Source organism: Salmo salar, chromosome 05, assembly GCF_965601325.2.
Source record: "Salmo salar chromosome 05, fSalSal1, whole genome shotgun sequence".
Taxonomy (NCBI): Eukaryota; Metazoa; Chordata; class Actinopteri; order Salmoniformes; family Salmonidae; genus Salmo; species Salmo salar.
Window position 1 is genome coordinate 13,534,800 of NC_138295.1, and position 13,412 is coordinate 13,548,211.

The 13,412-nt window shown below is 45.6% G+C and overlaps 1 protein-coding gene across 1 annotated transcript in view; it reads right to left on the reverse strand.

Moving 5' to 3' along the window:
- Positions 1–13,412, reverse strand: part of LOC106604302 (cohesin subunit SA-2) — a 31,942-nt gene that overhangs the window by 15,113 nt on the left and 3,417 nt on the right. Inside the window, exons 4-23 of the mRNA XM_014198813.3 lie at positions 10,750–10,902; positions 9,523–9,696; positions 9,134–9,338; positions 8,833–8,984; positions 7,165–7,238; positions 6,916–7,039; positions 6,684–6,782; positions 6,364–6,443; positions 6,066–6,173; positions 4,200–4,311; positions 3,953–4,070; positions 3,771–3,874; positions 3,397–3,489; positions 3,218–3,307; positions 2,736–2,939; positions 1,472–1,542; positions 901–1,069; positions 666–758; positions 392–566; positions 8–147 (exon numbers count right to left, since the gene is read on the reverse strand). Of these exons, the coding sequence (XP_014054288.1) occupies positions 8–147; positions 392–566; positions 666–758; positions 901–1,069; positions 1,472–1,542; positions 2,736–2,939; positions 3,218–3,307; positions 3,397–3,489; positions 3,771–3,874; positions 3,953–4,070; positions 4,200–4,311; positions 6,066–6,173; positions 6,364–6,443; positions 6,684–6,782; positions 6,916–7,039; positions 7,165–7,238; positions 8,833–8,984; positions 9,134–9,338; positions 9,523–9,696; positions 10,750–10,902 (2,538 nt within the window). The remainder of the gene's footprint in view (positions 1–7; positions 148–391; positions 567–665; positions 759–900; positions 1,070–1,471; positions 1,543–2,735; positions 2,940–3,217; positions 3,308–3,396; positions 3,490–3,770; positions 3,875–3,952; positions 4,071–4,199; positions 4,312–6,065; positions 6,174–6,363; positions 6,444–6,683; positions 6,783–6,915; positions 7,040–7,164; positions 7,239–8,832; positions 8,985–9,133; positions 9,339–9,522; positions 9,697–10,749; positions 10,903–13,412) is intronic.

A 13,412-nucleotide genomic window follows, 5' to 3' on the forward strand; every position in this document is an offset into this window, starting at 1 on the left:
TTCTCACCCTCATGTACTGCTTAAAGATGTCAGCGCCAGTGTTCATCTCTACTACGTTATAGATGATAAGTTTACAGTAGGCTGCCAGGAGGTTACGTCTCTTGTGAAGAGCTTCTATCTTCGCTGCCTCGTCATCCTGCTGGCCATCTGTACATTCAACATAACAGATAAATAGTTAGACAGCCAGTCACAGAGCTCTTATCTAGAGCTTCCACCTGGCTGACCATTTAAAAAGGTAGAGCCAGGTACACACATCACAGGACCAGACAGTAATGTTTAGCAGGGTCTCATTTGGCCATCGCTAACCAACAAGAGCTATTTTCAAGTGAAAATAAGCAACCTGCTAGAAAAGACTGTAGCGGTGTGTGTGTGTGTGTGTAGTGGTGTGTACCTGTGCTGCAGTTGTCATCGTCCTGGTCTATAAAGACATGGTGCAGTATGAAGGACAGTAGTTCTGTCTGTAGCGAGTCATCAGGACTGTAGACCAGAGGCTCCAGCTGCTCTCTGCCTCCAGAGACCATCTGATGACTAAAGACCAGCAACACATCACACAGGATGGTGAACGCCTGGGGAGAGAGAGATGGACTGTTGGTTATCAGTGGTCTGCCTCCCGGGGATTCTGAGCATTTAAAATCACTAGGATGTGAATAGCTACAGGACAGTACCTGTTCCTTTACGGTTGTGTTGACGTTGGTGAGGTAACGCTGACACATCAGACAGAACATCCGCATCTGTTTCCTCAGGCTCACCAGCTCCTCCTACAAAACAATCTTATGTGATCAACACATCATCCGAGGGAACATCCCTCAAAAGACTTGCTGTATAAACCTTCACTGCCTCCCCAATGCCATTTTCCTAGCTACCAGATAACACATAAATGAATGAGAAGGTTCTGCATACCTTTCTGTGGCTGCCCTCTGAGACCTTGGCCAGGTGCCACAGGACAACGTAGTGGGTACACTGTAGAGCATGGACCACTATCTGCTCTGGCATGTCACCGTTCTCAATACCCGTGTTGAGCAACTTGAAGTTACTGCTGAACAGATCCCACTGGGACAGGTCATGGGCACTGGGGGAAGAGAGTTAAGAATGTCAGGAGAGCCAGAGAGAGAGAGAGCCAGAGAGAGAGAGAGCCAGAGAGAGAGAGAGCCAGAGAGAGAGAGAGCCAGAGAGAGAGAGAGCCAGAGAGAGAGAGAGCCAGAGAGAGAGAGAGCCAGAGAGAGAGAGAGCCAGAGAGAGAGAGAGCCAGAGAGAGAGAGCCAGAGAGAGAGAGAGCCAGAGAGAGAGAGAGCCAGAGAGAGAGCCAGAGAGAGAGCCAGAGAGAGAGCCAGAGAGAGAGAGCCAGAGAGAGAGAGCCAGAGAGAGAGAGCCAGAGAGAGAGAGCCAGAGAGAGAGAGCCGAGAGAGAGCCAGAGAGAGAGCCAGAGCCAGAGACAGACAGACAGACAGGATAGAGACAGAGTTTTCTTTACTTGTGGAATGCTGTGATTCTCTTGAGAGTAGACAGGACCTGGTAGGCATCATCATCATCAGGCTCCTCACCCTGAACACAGAGAGACCAGTATCATTATCAACCACACACAGAGACAGATCAGTATCATTATCAACCACACACAGAGACAGACCATTATCAACCACACACAGAGACAGACCATTATCAACCACACACAGAGACAGATCATTATCAACCACACAGAGAGACAGACCATTATCAACCACACACAGAGACAGACCATTATCAACCCACACAGAGACAGACCATTATCAACCACACAGAGACAGACCATTATCAACCACACACAGAGACAGACCATTATCAACCACACACAGAGACAGACCATTATCAACCACACACAGAGACAGACCATTATCAACCACACACAGACAGACCATTATCAACCACACACAGAGACAGACCATTATCAACCACACACAGAGACAGACCATTATCAACCACACACAGAGACAGACCAGTATCAACCACACACAGAGACAGACCATTATCAACCACACACAGAGACAGACCATTATCAACCACACAGAGACAGACCATTATCAACCACACACAGAGACAGACCATTATCAACCACACACAGAGACAGACCATTATCAACCACACAGAGAGACAGATCATTATCAACCACACACAGAGACAGACCATTATCAACCACACAGAGACAGACCATTATCAACCACACACAGAGACAGCCATCCCCCGGGCGATCTTATCAACCACACACGAGACAGACCATTATCAACCACACACAGACAGACCATTATCAACCACACACAGAGACAGATCATTATCAACCACACACAGAGACAGACCATTATCAACCACACACAGAGACAGACCATTATCAACCACACACAGAGACAGACCAGTATTAACCACACACAGAGACAGATCATTATCAACCACACACAGAGACAGATCATTATCAACCACACACAGAGACAGACCAGTATCATTATCAACCACACACAGAGACAGACCAGTATCATTATCAACCACACACAGAGACAGACCAGTATCAACCACACAGACTGGTCCACTCCCCCTAATTGATGTAAAATGAAGACTGGTGGTAGAAAGTCCCTCTCTGGCCCAAACAGCTCTCACACCCTCTGAGCGCTCTCCCTCAATCCCCTCTCACCCCTTGTAGGAAGTCCTTTAACAGTCTGTTGATTGTCCACCGGTTCATTCTACCATCCCCTCATCACTCCCCCTCTCACCTCTTGTAAGAAGTCTTCCAGCAGTCTGTTGAATTTGTCCACCATTTCATCCAGAAGCTGTGACCTGGCGATGTCCACTCTGTTAAAGATGGTGAACTCCTCGTTGCAGAGAGCGTGGTAGGTCTTCGAGCACACCTCCAGCACCTCTATGTCTGTGTGTTTCTCCACGATCTCCCTGATCTGACGCAGCAACGCCTCCAAGTGCTAGAAGAAGAGGGAGTCAGGAAATATGTTTTACAGACGTCTTGCAGTGTTATGTATTTCATATTTCACAGTTGTCATTGTGCTGCACAGTGTTTTGAATTAGACTACAGCGTAGGGCCGGGGGTTAGAGTTTGAATTAGACTACAGCGTAGGGCCGGGGGTTAGAGTTTGAATTAGACTACAGCGTAGGGCCGGGGGTTAGAGTTTGAATTAGACTACAGCGTAGGGCCGGGGGTTAGAGTTTGAATTAGACTACAGCGTAGGGCCGGGGGTTAGACCTTCTCTAGTCGTCCTGTGGTGTAGATATCCAGGTCGAAGAACTGAGGGAGCTGCAGCAGGTTGGTCACCTTCTCTGTATCTATGGAGTACTGAAACAAAGAGAGGCAGCACACTCACACACAGTACTGCATGCAGGGGAGACACGTTTATTAGAGAGGGTGAAGGTGTAGTGTCCTACCTTGGCCAGCAGAGGGGGTAATGTCACAGCAAACAGCTCTGTCATTCTGGTCCTGTCATCAAGCTGGGTCTTCTTCTCCTTCGCTGTCATCACCTGGCGGGAGAACAAACACCATTGTAAATACAACCCATGTTTATTTATTTTCCCCTTTGTACTTAAACTGTTTGCACATAATAAAACTTTACATAGCCATGACATTTAAAATGTCTTTATTCTTTTGAAACTCGTGAGTGTGATGTTTACTGTTCATTTCTTATTGTTTATTATCCATTTCGCTTGCTTTGGCAATATAAACATACCTTTCCCATGCCAATGAAGCCCATTGACTTGAGAGACAGAGAGAGTTCCCTTTTCTGACCAGTCTAGTGTCTTACCCTCTTCCCAGTTCCGCGGCCTACGGGTGGGTGGCACTCTGCAGCCTGGCGCACCGTACACAGCATTATCTCTATGAGAGCCGTCTCCTGTCTGTCTGTCAGGGCTACACACACCAGATATATTACAGACAAGATATAGAGGTTATGGGTCAGAGGTCAAGTATAGAGGTCAGAGGTCATACCTTCCTCCCCTGGCACAGGGTCGTCCAGTAGCAGGCTGGTCATACACTCCCAGTCCTTCAGTAGGTCTGCTCCACTCTCCCACAGAGAGTCCACCAGGTACGCAGCATGCTCATGAAGCTGGAATACACACGGGAGAGATAAGCAGGGGAAAGGTATTTCTCCCAGTGAGTCTTATAAGTAAGCAGCATGTTCATAGAGGTAGAGACAGGGTTGTGTGTGTGTGTGTGTGTGTGTGTGTGTGTGTACCTCGCTCTCCAGGAAGAAGAAAACAGTAGTTTTGATGAGGTTGGCGTTGGGGCTTTGTCTTCCTCTCCTCTTGGGGGCGCCCTCCTCTTCCGGCTCCCGCGTACTGAAGAGTCTGGAGAGCAGAGTCACGAGTATTAGATTTAGAAAACTATATCAAAGGACCCTAAATATACAAAAGTATGTGGACATCCCTTCAAATTAGTGGATTTGGCCATTTTAGCCACACCCGTTGCTGACAGGTGTATAAAATCGAGCACACCGCCATGCAATCTCCATAGACAAACATTATGGTCTAGTGCTACAAGGAAAGACCTAAAACTGTAGCTGGCCCAGAACAGAGCAGCACGTCTTGCATTGTAATCAGAGGGCTGATATAAATACTATGCATGCCAGTCTCTCTTGGTTAAGAGTTGAAGAGAGACTGACTGCATCACTCCTTTTTATAAGAAACAATGTGTGGAAAATACCTAATTGTTTGCATAGTCAACTTACACACAGCTCTGGAAACACACACTTTCTACACCATACATGCCACCAGGGGTCTTTTCACAGTCCCCAGGTGCAGATCAAATTCAACAAAGTATACAGTATTATATAGAGCCATTATTGCATGGAAATCCGTTCCATCTCGTATTGCTCAAGTGAACATCAAACCTGGTTTCAAAAAACAGATAAAGCAACACCTCACAGCACAACGCCTCTCCACTATTTGACCTAGATAGTTTGTGTATAGACATGTAGGCCTTTAAAAATAAAATAATTGATGTAGTTCTGTCCTTGTCTATTAATGTTCTGTATTATGTCATGTTTCATGTGGACCCCAGGAAGAGTAGCTGCTGCTTCGCAACAGCTAATGGGGATCCTAATAAAATACCAAAGCGTCCGCTGGAGTGGTGTAAAGCTCGCCACCATTGGACTCTGGAGCAGTGGAAACGCGTTCTCTGGAGCGAGGAATCACGCTTCACCATCTGGCAGTCCGACAAACTAATCTGGGTTTGGCGGTTGCCATGAGAACATTACCTGCCCCAATGCATAGTGCCAACTGTAACGTTTGGCGGCGGAATAATGGTCTGGGGCTGGGCCCCTTAGGGTTCAGGCTAGGCCCCTTTGCTCCAGTGAAAGGAATTCTTAATGCTACAGCATACAATGACATTCTAGACGATTCTGTCCTTCCAACTTTGTGGCAACAATTTGGGGAAGGCCCTTTCCTGTTTCAGCATGACAATGCCCCCGTGCACAAAGCGAGGTCCACTCTGGTTTGTCGAGATCTGTGTGGAAGAACTTGACTGGCCTACAGAGCCCCCTGACCTCAACCCCATCAAACACTTTTGGGATGAATTGGAACGACCTCACCAATGCCCTTGTGGTTGAATGGAAGCAAGACCCCGCAGCAATGTTCCAACACCCAGAAGAGTGGAGGCTGTTATAGCAGCAAAGGGGGGGGGGGGGGGGTACTCCATATTAATGGCCATGATTTTGGAATGAGATGTTTGACGAGCAGGTGTCCACATACTTTTGGTCATGTAGTGTATATAAACCTCACTTATAGGCACTAGCCCAGCCTAAATAAAACAGACAAGGAATGTGTCCGCGCCAGAAAACCATACCCCAGATCTACCAACCTCAAGTTCCTACTCTCTCCTTCTCACACCCCTTTCTCCCCCTGCCTGCCTCGCTCTTTCTAACCCATCCACCTTCCTCTCTTCAGCTCTGCTCCCTCTCTCTCTTGCGGTTCCAGGGAAGAAACCAGACATGGGGTTTTAGCATCACATTTGATTGATTGATAGGACTTAAGAGAAAATAAATACATGATAGAAGAATGTGTGACAACAGATTAAATAAAAAATTAAATGAAACAAATCCTACTTCTTGAAGAGGAACTCCCCGGCTGCTATGGCGACCGGTCGGTGGGCGGAGTAGACCAGGTGATAGACGCTCTCACAGTCCTCCGGGCTCAGTACCTCATCTGTACTACTGTAATACACATACAATCCCCCGGGCTCAGTACCTCATCTGTACTACTGTAATACACATACAATCCCCCGGGCTCAATACCTCATCTGTACTACTGTAATACACATACAATCCCCCCGGGCTCAGTACCTCATCTGTACTACACACACAGTATAGATTAAACACAGATAGCTGAACTGTAGCAACTTACTGTAGTACCAGAGTGAGCAGTTTTATTGCTTGTACTGCGACATCATACTCCTTGTCCAAAGTCATGGAGACAATGCGGTCCTGTGAACAGAGGAAATTACAAAGATTTCAGATACTCAAAATCAACAGGGCATAGTAGTGGTTCAGCCAGGAAATACCTCTACTCAAAACCGCTGGGGCCACCCATATGAAAACTCATCAATGTACTACTGGTAAGTCGTTTTGGATAAAATAGTCTGCTAAATGGCATTTGTTATGAAAATTGAGCCTTGAGGTAACTAGTTGTAGTGTGTTGATGTGTCCACCAGGTGGCGCTCTGACCTTGAAGCGGCTGGTGAACAGCTCCAGTCTGGTGTTCAGTTCTCTGTTGTAGTAGAGACCCTGCAGCGCTGTCAAACATTTCAGACGCACCTCGCCTTGCTCACACACACACACACACACACGTTGGAATTACACACACTTCTAACACACACATACAAACTCATTAGAATTGCACACACTCCTAACTCAAACACAACACCTTGCTGACAAGCGCGCACACACTCTCCCTCACCTTGTCGTGCATGGTCCAGCCTACGTATTTCAGGTAGCTGTCGTTGAGGAAGGCGTCACTGTACAGCTTCATCCACATTCCAATCTCCTCTATAGTGATGGCTCTGATCTCTGCTATCGCATCACTAACACAACACACAACCTTCATCATCCTCATCATACCCTCTATACAAAGGGATAATGTATCTCAAATGAAATCCATCCTATTTATGATCATTACTATGATGGGAACAATGGACAGGCCACGTACCGATATCGGTGTACAAACACACCCTTGAATATAGCATTCATCATGTTTTCAATTTCGTCCTGATTTTCTTGAAGCTGAAATTAGAACAAGAAATCAGGTAAGATAACATTTTGATCAGGGTTCATCAGGCTGAACTTACACCAACAAAATCAAGATAACCAAACATTACAGAGAGATAGCTAGTATAGTTAGGAAGGCACTGAGGAGAATAATTACACAGTGGTTCATGTGGTTCTGGTGGGGTGGTATTAGTAGGAGGAGACAGCAGTGGTTCATGTGGTTCTGGTGGGGTCGTATTAGTAGGAGGAGACAGCAGTGGTTCATGTGGTTCTGGTGGGGTGGTATTAGTAGGAGGAGACAGCAGTGGTTCATGTGGTTCTGGTGGGGTCGTATTAGTAGGAGGAGACAGCAGTGGTTCATGTGGTTCTGGTGGGGTCGTATTAGTAGGAGGAGACAGCAGTGGTTCATGTGGTTCTGGTGGGGTGGTATTAGTAGGAGGAGACAGCAGTGGTTCATGTGGTTCTGGTGGGGTCGTATTAGTAGGAGGAGACAGCAGTGGTTCATGTGGTTCTGGTGGGGTGGTATTAGTAGGAGGAGACAGCAGTGGTTCATGTGGTTCTGGTGGGGTCGTATTAGTAGTAGGAGACAGCAGTGGTTCATGTGGTTCTGGTGGGGTCGTATTAGTAGGAGGAGACAGCAGTGGTTCATGTGGTTCTGGTGGGGTCGTATTAGTAGGAGGAGACAGCAGTGGTTCATGTGGTTCTGGTGGGGTCGTATTAGTAGTAGGAGACAGCAGTGGTTCATGTGGTTCTGGTGGGGTCGTATTAGTAGGAGGAGACAGCAGTGGTTCATGTGGTTCTGGTGGGGTCGTATTAGTAGGAGGAGACAGCAGTGGTTCATGTGGTTCTGGTGGGGTCGTATTAGTAGGAGGAGACAGCAGTGGTTCATGTGGTTCTGGTGGGGTGGTATTAGTAGTAGGAGACAGCAGTGGTTCATGTGGTTCTGGTGGGGTCGTATTAGTAGGAGGAGACAGCAGTGGTTCATGTGGTTCTGGTGGGGTGGTATTAGTAGGAGGAGACAGCAGTGGTTCATGTGGTTCTGGTGGGGTGGTATTAGTAGGAGGAGACAGCAGTGGTTCATGTGGTTCTGGTGGGGTCGTATTAGTAGGAGGAGACAGCAGTGGTTCATGTGGTTCTGGTGGGGTCGTATTAGTAGGAGGAGACAGCAGTGGTTCATGTGGTTCTGGTGGGGTGGTATTAGAATGAATGATCGGGCAGATGGAAGCCCAGTGGGACATAGTGTTATGTAAACTAGGACACAGCCATTGATGCCAGCTCAACCACAGGGCCTAGTAGAACCCTTTAACTCTCCCTGTCTGATTGCAGGCTAACTGACTCGTTAAGCTCCTACAGCATGTCTTCAAGCATCCTCATCTCTAAATGTAATACATCATCTGATTGGAAAACAACTCTCACGAAGCTCCTGCACCTGGGTAACTTGTCTGTGAAGAGAGAGTGTTTTAGAAAGCACATTCTGAGAAGCAGCGAGAGCAGACAACCCTAAGGAAACCGTGAGCCAAACTAACCTTAAACCAAAGGCCCAAGAAGCCTTACCCAGTTCCCCAACACCAACCCAGGAGGAGCCTAACTCTGACCTCATCCCTCTCACCTCTTTGCGTTTCTGCAGCAGTAGCTCTAGCCGGTCATTGGCTCTCTTGGCGACATTCTTGTTTCTCTCTGTCTCGTACTGCCGCTGTGTGTTGTCCATGTTGATGCTCAGGTTCAGAGCTACATTCACCAGGGCTGTCATCAGTTTCATGGCTATTTCACACACACACACACACACACACACACACACACACACACACACATACATACACAGTTAATCAGCGTACCCGTGTGCCCAGGGAAGACAGAAATAACCGACTAACACAGACAGACATATCCCCTCACCTCACCCACTCTATTACCTGCCAGGGTGCTGGTGTGCCTGAAGGCTCGGACCTGTGAGTCCGACAGTCCGGTGAGGAGCGATATGACCGTGTCCATGAGGTACTCATCATAGATGATGCTGTACTGACACTGTCTCACCAAGACAGCAATGAACTCACAGAAACTGCCCTTAAACTTCTTCCACAGTGGACCTGCCATGGTCAGAGGATAGTCTCCGCTGTCCTATAGAGGGGGGGGGGGGGGGGGAGAGAAGGTTTATGGGAGTTATGGCTTCACTATTGCATGCAACTCAAAGGGTAATGACATCTAAAACTGAACCAATCAAATGGTACATTTCAGGTGACCGACTAAACTTTAACCCAGAGTGATGCACCTACCACGTCTCACACACACACACACAACCTACCTCGTCAAACTCCTCTGTCATCCTCCTGATGATCTCAGAGTTCTGCATGTTTCGGAACATCTCTCCACTGACCACTCCTTTACAGCCAGAACACTGGATGAAGAAGTTGATCAGGTCTAGCAGAGCCATGTCCCTGTCGTTTTTATACGCCTCAATCCAGTCATCCACCACAGACTGCAGCCAGGACAAACAGCAGCAGAGTTAGACAATAAATACAACTAACATACAGTCACTGTGTTTCAACTCTAAAAAAGCTGTTCTGGTCATTAGATAATCAAGAAGTGTTGATAATCAAATAAACTATTGGCCTGTTAAAGGCAAGCCACTTCTGTGTGTAGGCTCACAGATACACTATGTGTTTCACACACTGTAAACGTTACAAACACATATATATATATATATATATATATATATAGCCATTTCAGCCACACCCGTTGCTGACAGGTGTATATAAAAAAAATATTTTTAAAAATAAAATATATAATAAAAAAATAAATACAAAATAAAAAAAATTAAAAAAAAAATCGGGCACACAGTCATGTAATCTCCATAGACAAAGATTGACCATATCCATAGCCTTACTGAAGAGCGCAGTGACTTTCAATGTGGCACCGTCATAGGATGCCACCTTTCCAACAAGTCAGCGCGTCAAATTTCTGCCCTGCTAAAGCTGCCCCGGTCAACTGTTATTGTGAAGTGGAAATGTCTAGGACCAACAACGTTGCGAAGAGGTAGGCCACACAAGCTCACTGAACGGGATCGCCAAGTGCTGAAGCATGTAAAAATCACCTGTCCTTGGTTGCAAGACTCACTACCGAGTTCCAAACTGCCTCTGGAAGTAACATCAGCACAAAAACTGTTCGTCGAGAGATTCATGAAATGGGTTTCCATGGCCGAGCAGCCGCATACAAGGCTAAGATCACCCTGGGCAATGCCAAGCGTCAGCTGGAGTGGTGTAAAGCTCACCGCCATGGGAACAATGAATTGCGAGCCAACCCTAATCGCCCAGCGTCAGTGCCCGACCTCACTAATGATTTGTGGCTGAATGGAAGCAAGTCCCCGCAGCAATGTTCCTACATCTAGTGGAAAGCCTTCCCAGAAGACTGTAGGCTGTTATAGCAGCAAAGGGGGGTCCAACTCCATATTAATGCCTAAGATTATGGAATGAGATGTTCGACGAGCAGCTGTCCACATACTTTTGGTCAAGTAGTGTATACACACACACACCTGCATGGCGCTTTTGCCCATCTTGACAACCTCGAACAGCATCAGGTTCTCCATGCCATTCTCCTGGTAGTGGCCGTTCATCCTCCCTGCACCCCCCACTCCCTTCCCTCCTTTACCCTTCTCTCCTGCCGCCTTCTTCCCCTTTTTCCCCCCCTGGGATGGAGGGAGTGGTGGAGAGAAAGAGAGTTGAGAAAAGTCAATAAAGGTGTAAACAGCATAATACTTACTAATATTACGTGGTGTGTATACAGTAGCTTGAGGATGAAGTGAATATTACGTGGTGTGCATTGATGGGTTGCATGTTATGTCAGAATATTGTTTTGAACGTTCATTTTGGACTGATGCCCGACTGAGCACTCTACTTAATGCATCATCAAAGAGCACTGATGAAGATTTCATAAAAAATGCATTACATTGGCTTGGAAATACAATGACATTCCAGGGGGGGGGGGGTCAAATAATTAGTAGGAAAATCTTTTGATGATACCAGATTGACTTTAGATGCAGTATAACGTTAGCTAGCTAGCTAACATTGAGGGGAGGCCATCAGATTTCAGCTCGCTAACGTTAGCATTGCTAGCCATTTTTGGCAAACTTTTCTAGCTAATAACATTGCCATCTGTTTAAAGTAAATTTGACGACATGATAATGCTGGAAAAGTTGTTTCCTAATATATTTGACTACTTTACCAATGTCATGGTATTTCCAGGCACTATAGTGTAATTTAGAATAAACAGTAGTTAGCCTCTATCCAGAATGACTGGGCTTATCACCACTTTAGGACACCGCCGATAGAGGACAGCTTGTGAACATTCATAACAATGGCATGACCAAGACAGAGGCGGAACCTATGAATAGTGTGAGGAAGAGGTCCTAATATTATGTTGAGGTGTATAGAGAGAGGAAGAGGTCCTAATATTATGTTGAGGTGTATAGAGAGAGGAAGAGGTCCTAATATTATGTTGAGGTGTATAGAGAGAGGAAGAGGTCCTAATATTATGTTGAGGTGTATAGAGAGAGGAAGAGGTCCTAATATTATGTTGAGGTGTATAGAGAGAGGAAGAGGTCCTAATATTATGTTGAGGTGTATAGAGAGAGGAAGAGGTCCTAATATTATATTGAGGTGTATAGAGGGAGGAAGAGGTCCTAATATTATATTGAGGTGTATAGAGGGAGGAAGAGGTCCTAATATTATGTTGAGGTGTATAGAGAGAGGAAGAGGTCCTAATATTATGTTGAGGTGTATAGAGAGAGGAAGAGGTCCTAATATTATGTTGAGGTGTATAGAGAGAGGAAGAGGTCCTAATATTATGTTGAGGTGTATAGAGAGGAAGAGGTTCTAATATTATGTTGAGGTGTATAGAGAGGAAGAGGTTCTAATATTATGTTGAGGTGTATAGAGAGAGGAAGAGGTCCTAATATTATGTTGAGGTGTATAGAGAGAGGAAGAGGTCCTAATATTATGTTGAGGTGTATAGAGAGAGGAAGAGGTCCTAATATTATGTTGAGGTGTATAGAGAGAGGAAGAGGTCCTAATATTATGTTGAGGTGTATAGAGAGAGGAAGAGGTCCTAATATTATATTGAGGTGTATAGAGGGAGGAAGAGGTCCTAATATTATGTTGAGGTGTATAGAGAGAGGAAGGGGTCCTAATATTATGTTGAGGTGTATAGAGAGAGGAAGGGGTCCTAATATTATGTTGAGGTGTATAGAGAGAGGAAGAGGTCCTAATATTATGTTGAGGTGTATAGAGAGGAAGAGGTCCTAATATTATGTTGAGGTGTATAGAGAGAGGAAGAGGTCCTAATATTATGTTGAGGTGTATAGAGAGGAAGAGGTCCTAATATTATGTTGAGGTGTATAGAGAGAGGAAGAGGTCCTAATATTATGTTGAGGTGTATAGAGAGAGGAAGAGGTCCTAATATTATGTTGAGGTGTATAGAGAGAGGAAGAGGTCCTAATATTATGTTGTGTATAGAGAGAGGAAGAGGTTCTAATATTATGTTGAGGTGTATAGAGAGAGGAGGGGGTCCTAATATTATGTTGAGGTGTATAGAGAGGGGAAGGGGTCCTAATATTATGTTGAGGTGTATAGAGAGAGGAAGAGGTCCTAATATTATGTTGAGGTGTATAGAGAGGAAGAGGTTCTAATATTATGTTGAGGTGTATAGAGAGAGAAAGGGGTCCTAATATTATGTTGAGGTGTATAGAGAGAGGAAGAGGTCATAATATTATGTTGAGGTGTATAGAGAGAGGAAGGGGTCCTAATATTATGTTGTGTATAGAGAGAGGAGGGGGTCCTAATATTATGTTGAGGTGTATAGAGAGAGGAAGAGGTCCTAATATTATGTTGAGGTGTATAGAGAGAGGAAGAGGTCCTAATATTATGTTGAGGTGTATAGAGAGAGGAAGAGGTTCTAATATTATGGAACCTTGAGTAAGGTTACTCTTAGTCGTGGTATATTGGCGATGTAACAAAAACCCCCGGAGGTGCCTTATTGCTATTATAAACTGGTTACCAACGTAATTAGAGCAGTAAAAATAAATGTTTTGTCATACCCGTGGTACACGGTCAGCCAATCAGCATTCAGGGCTCAAACCACCCAGTTTATAATATGTAGTATATAACATGGGGAAGAGGTTATAATATGCTGTGGTGTAGA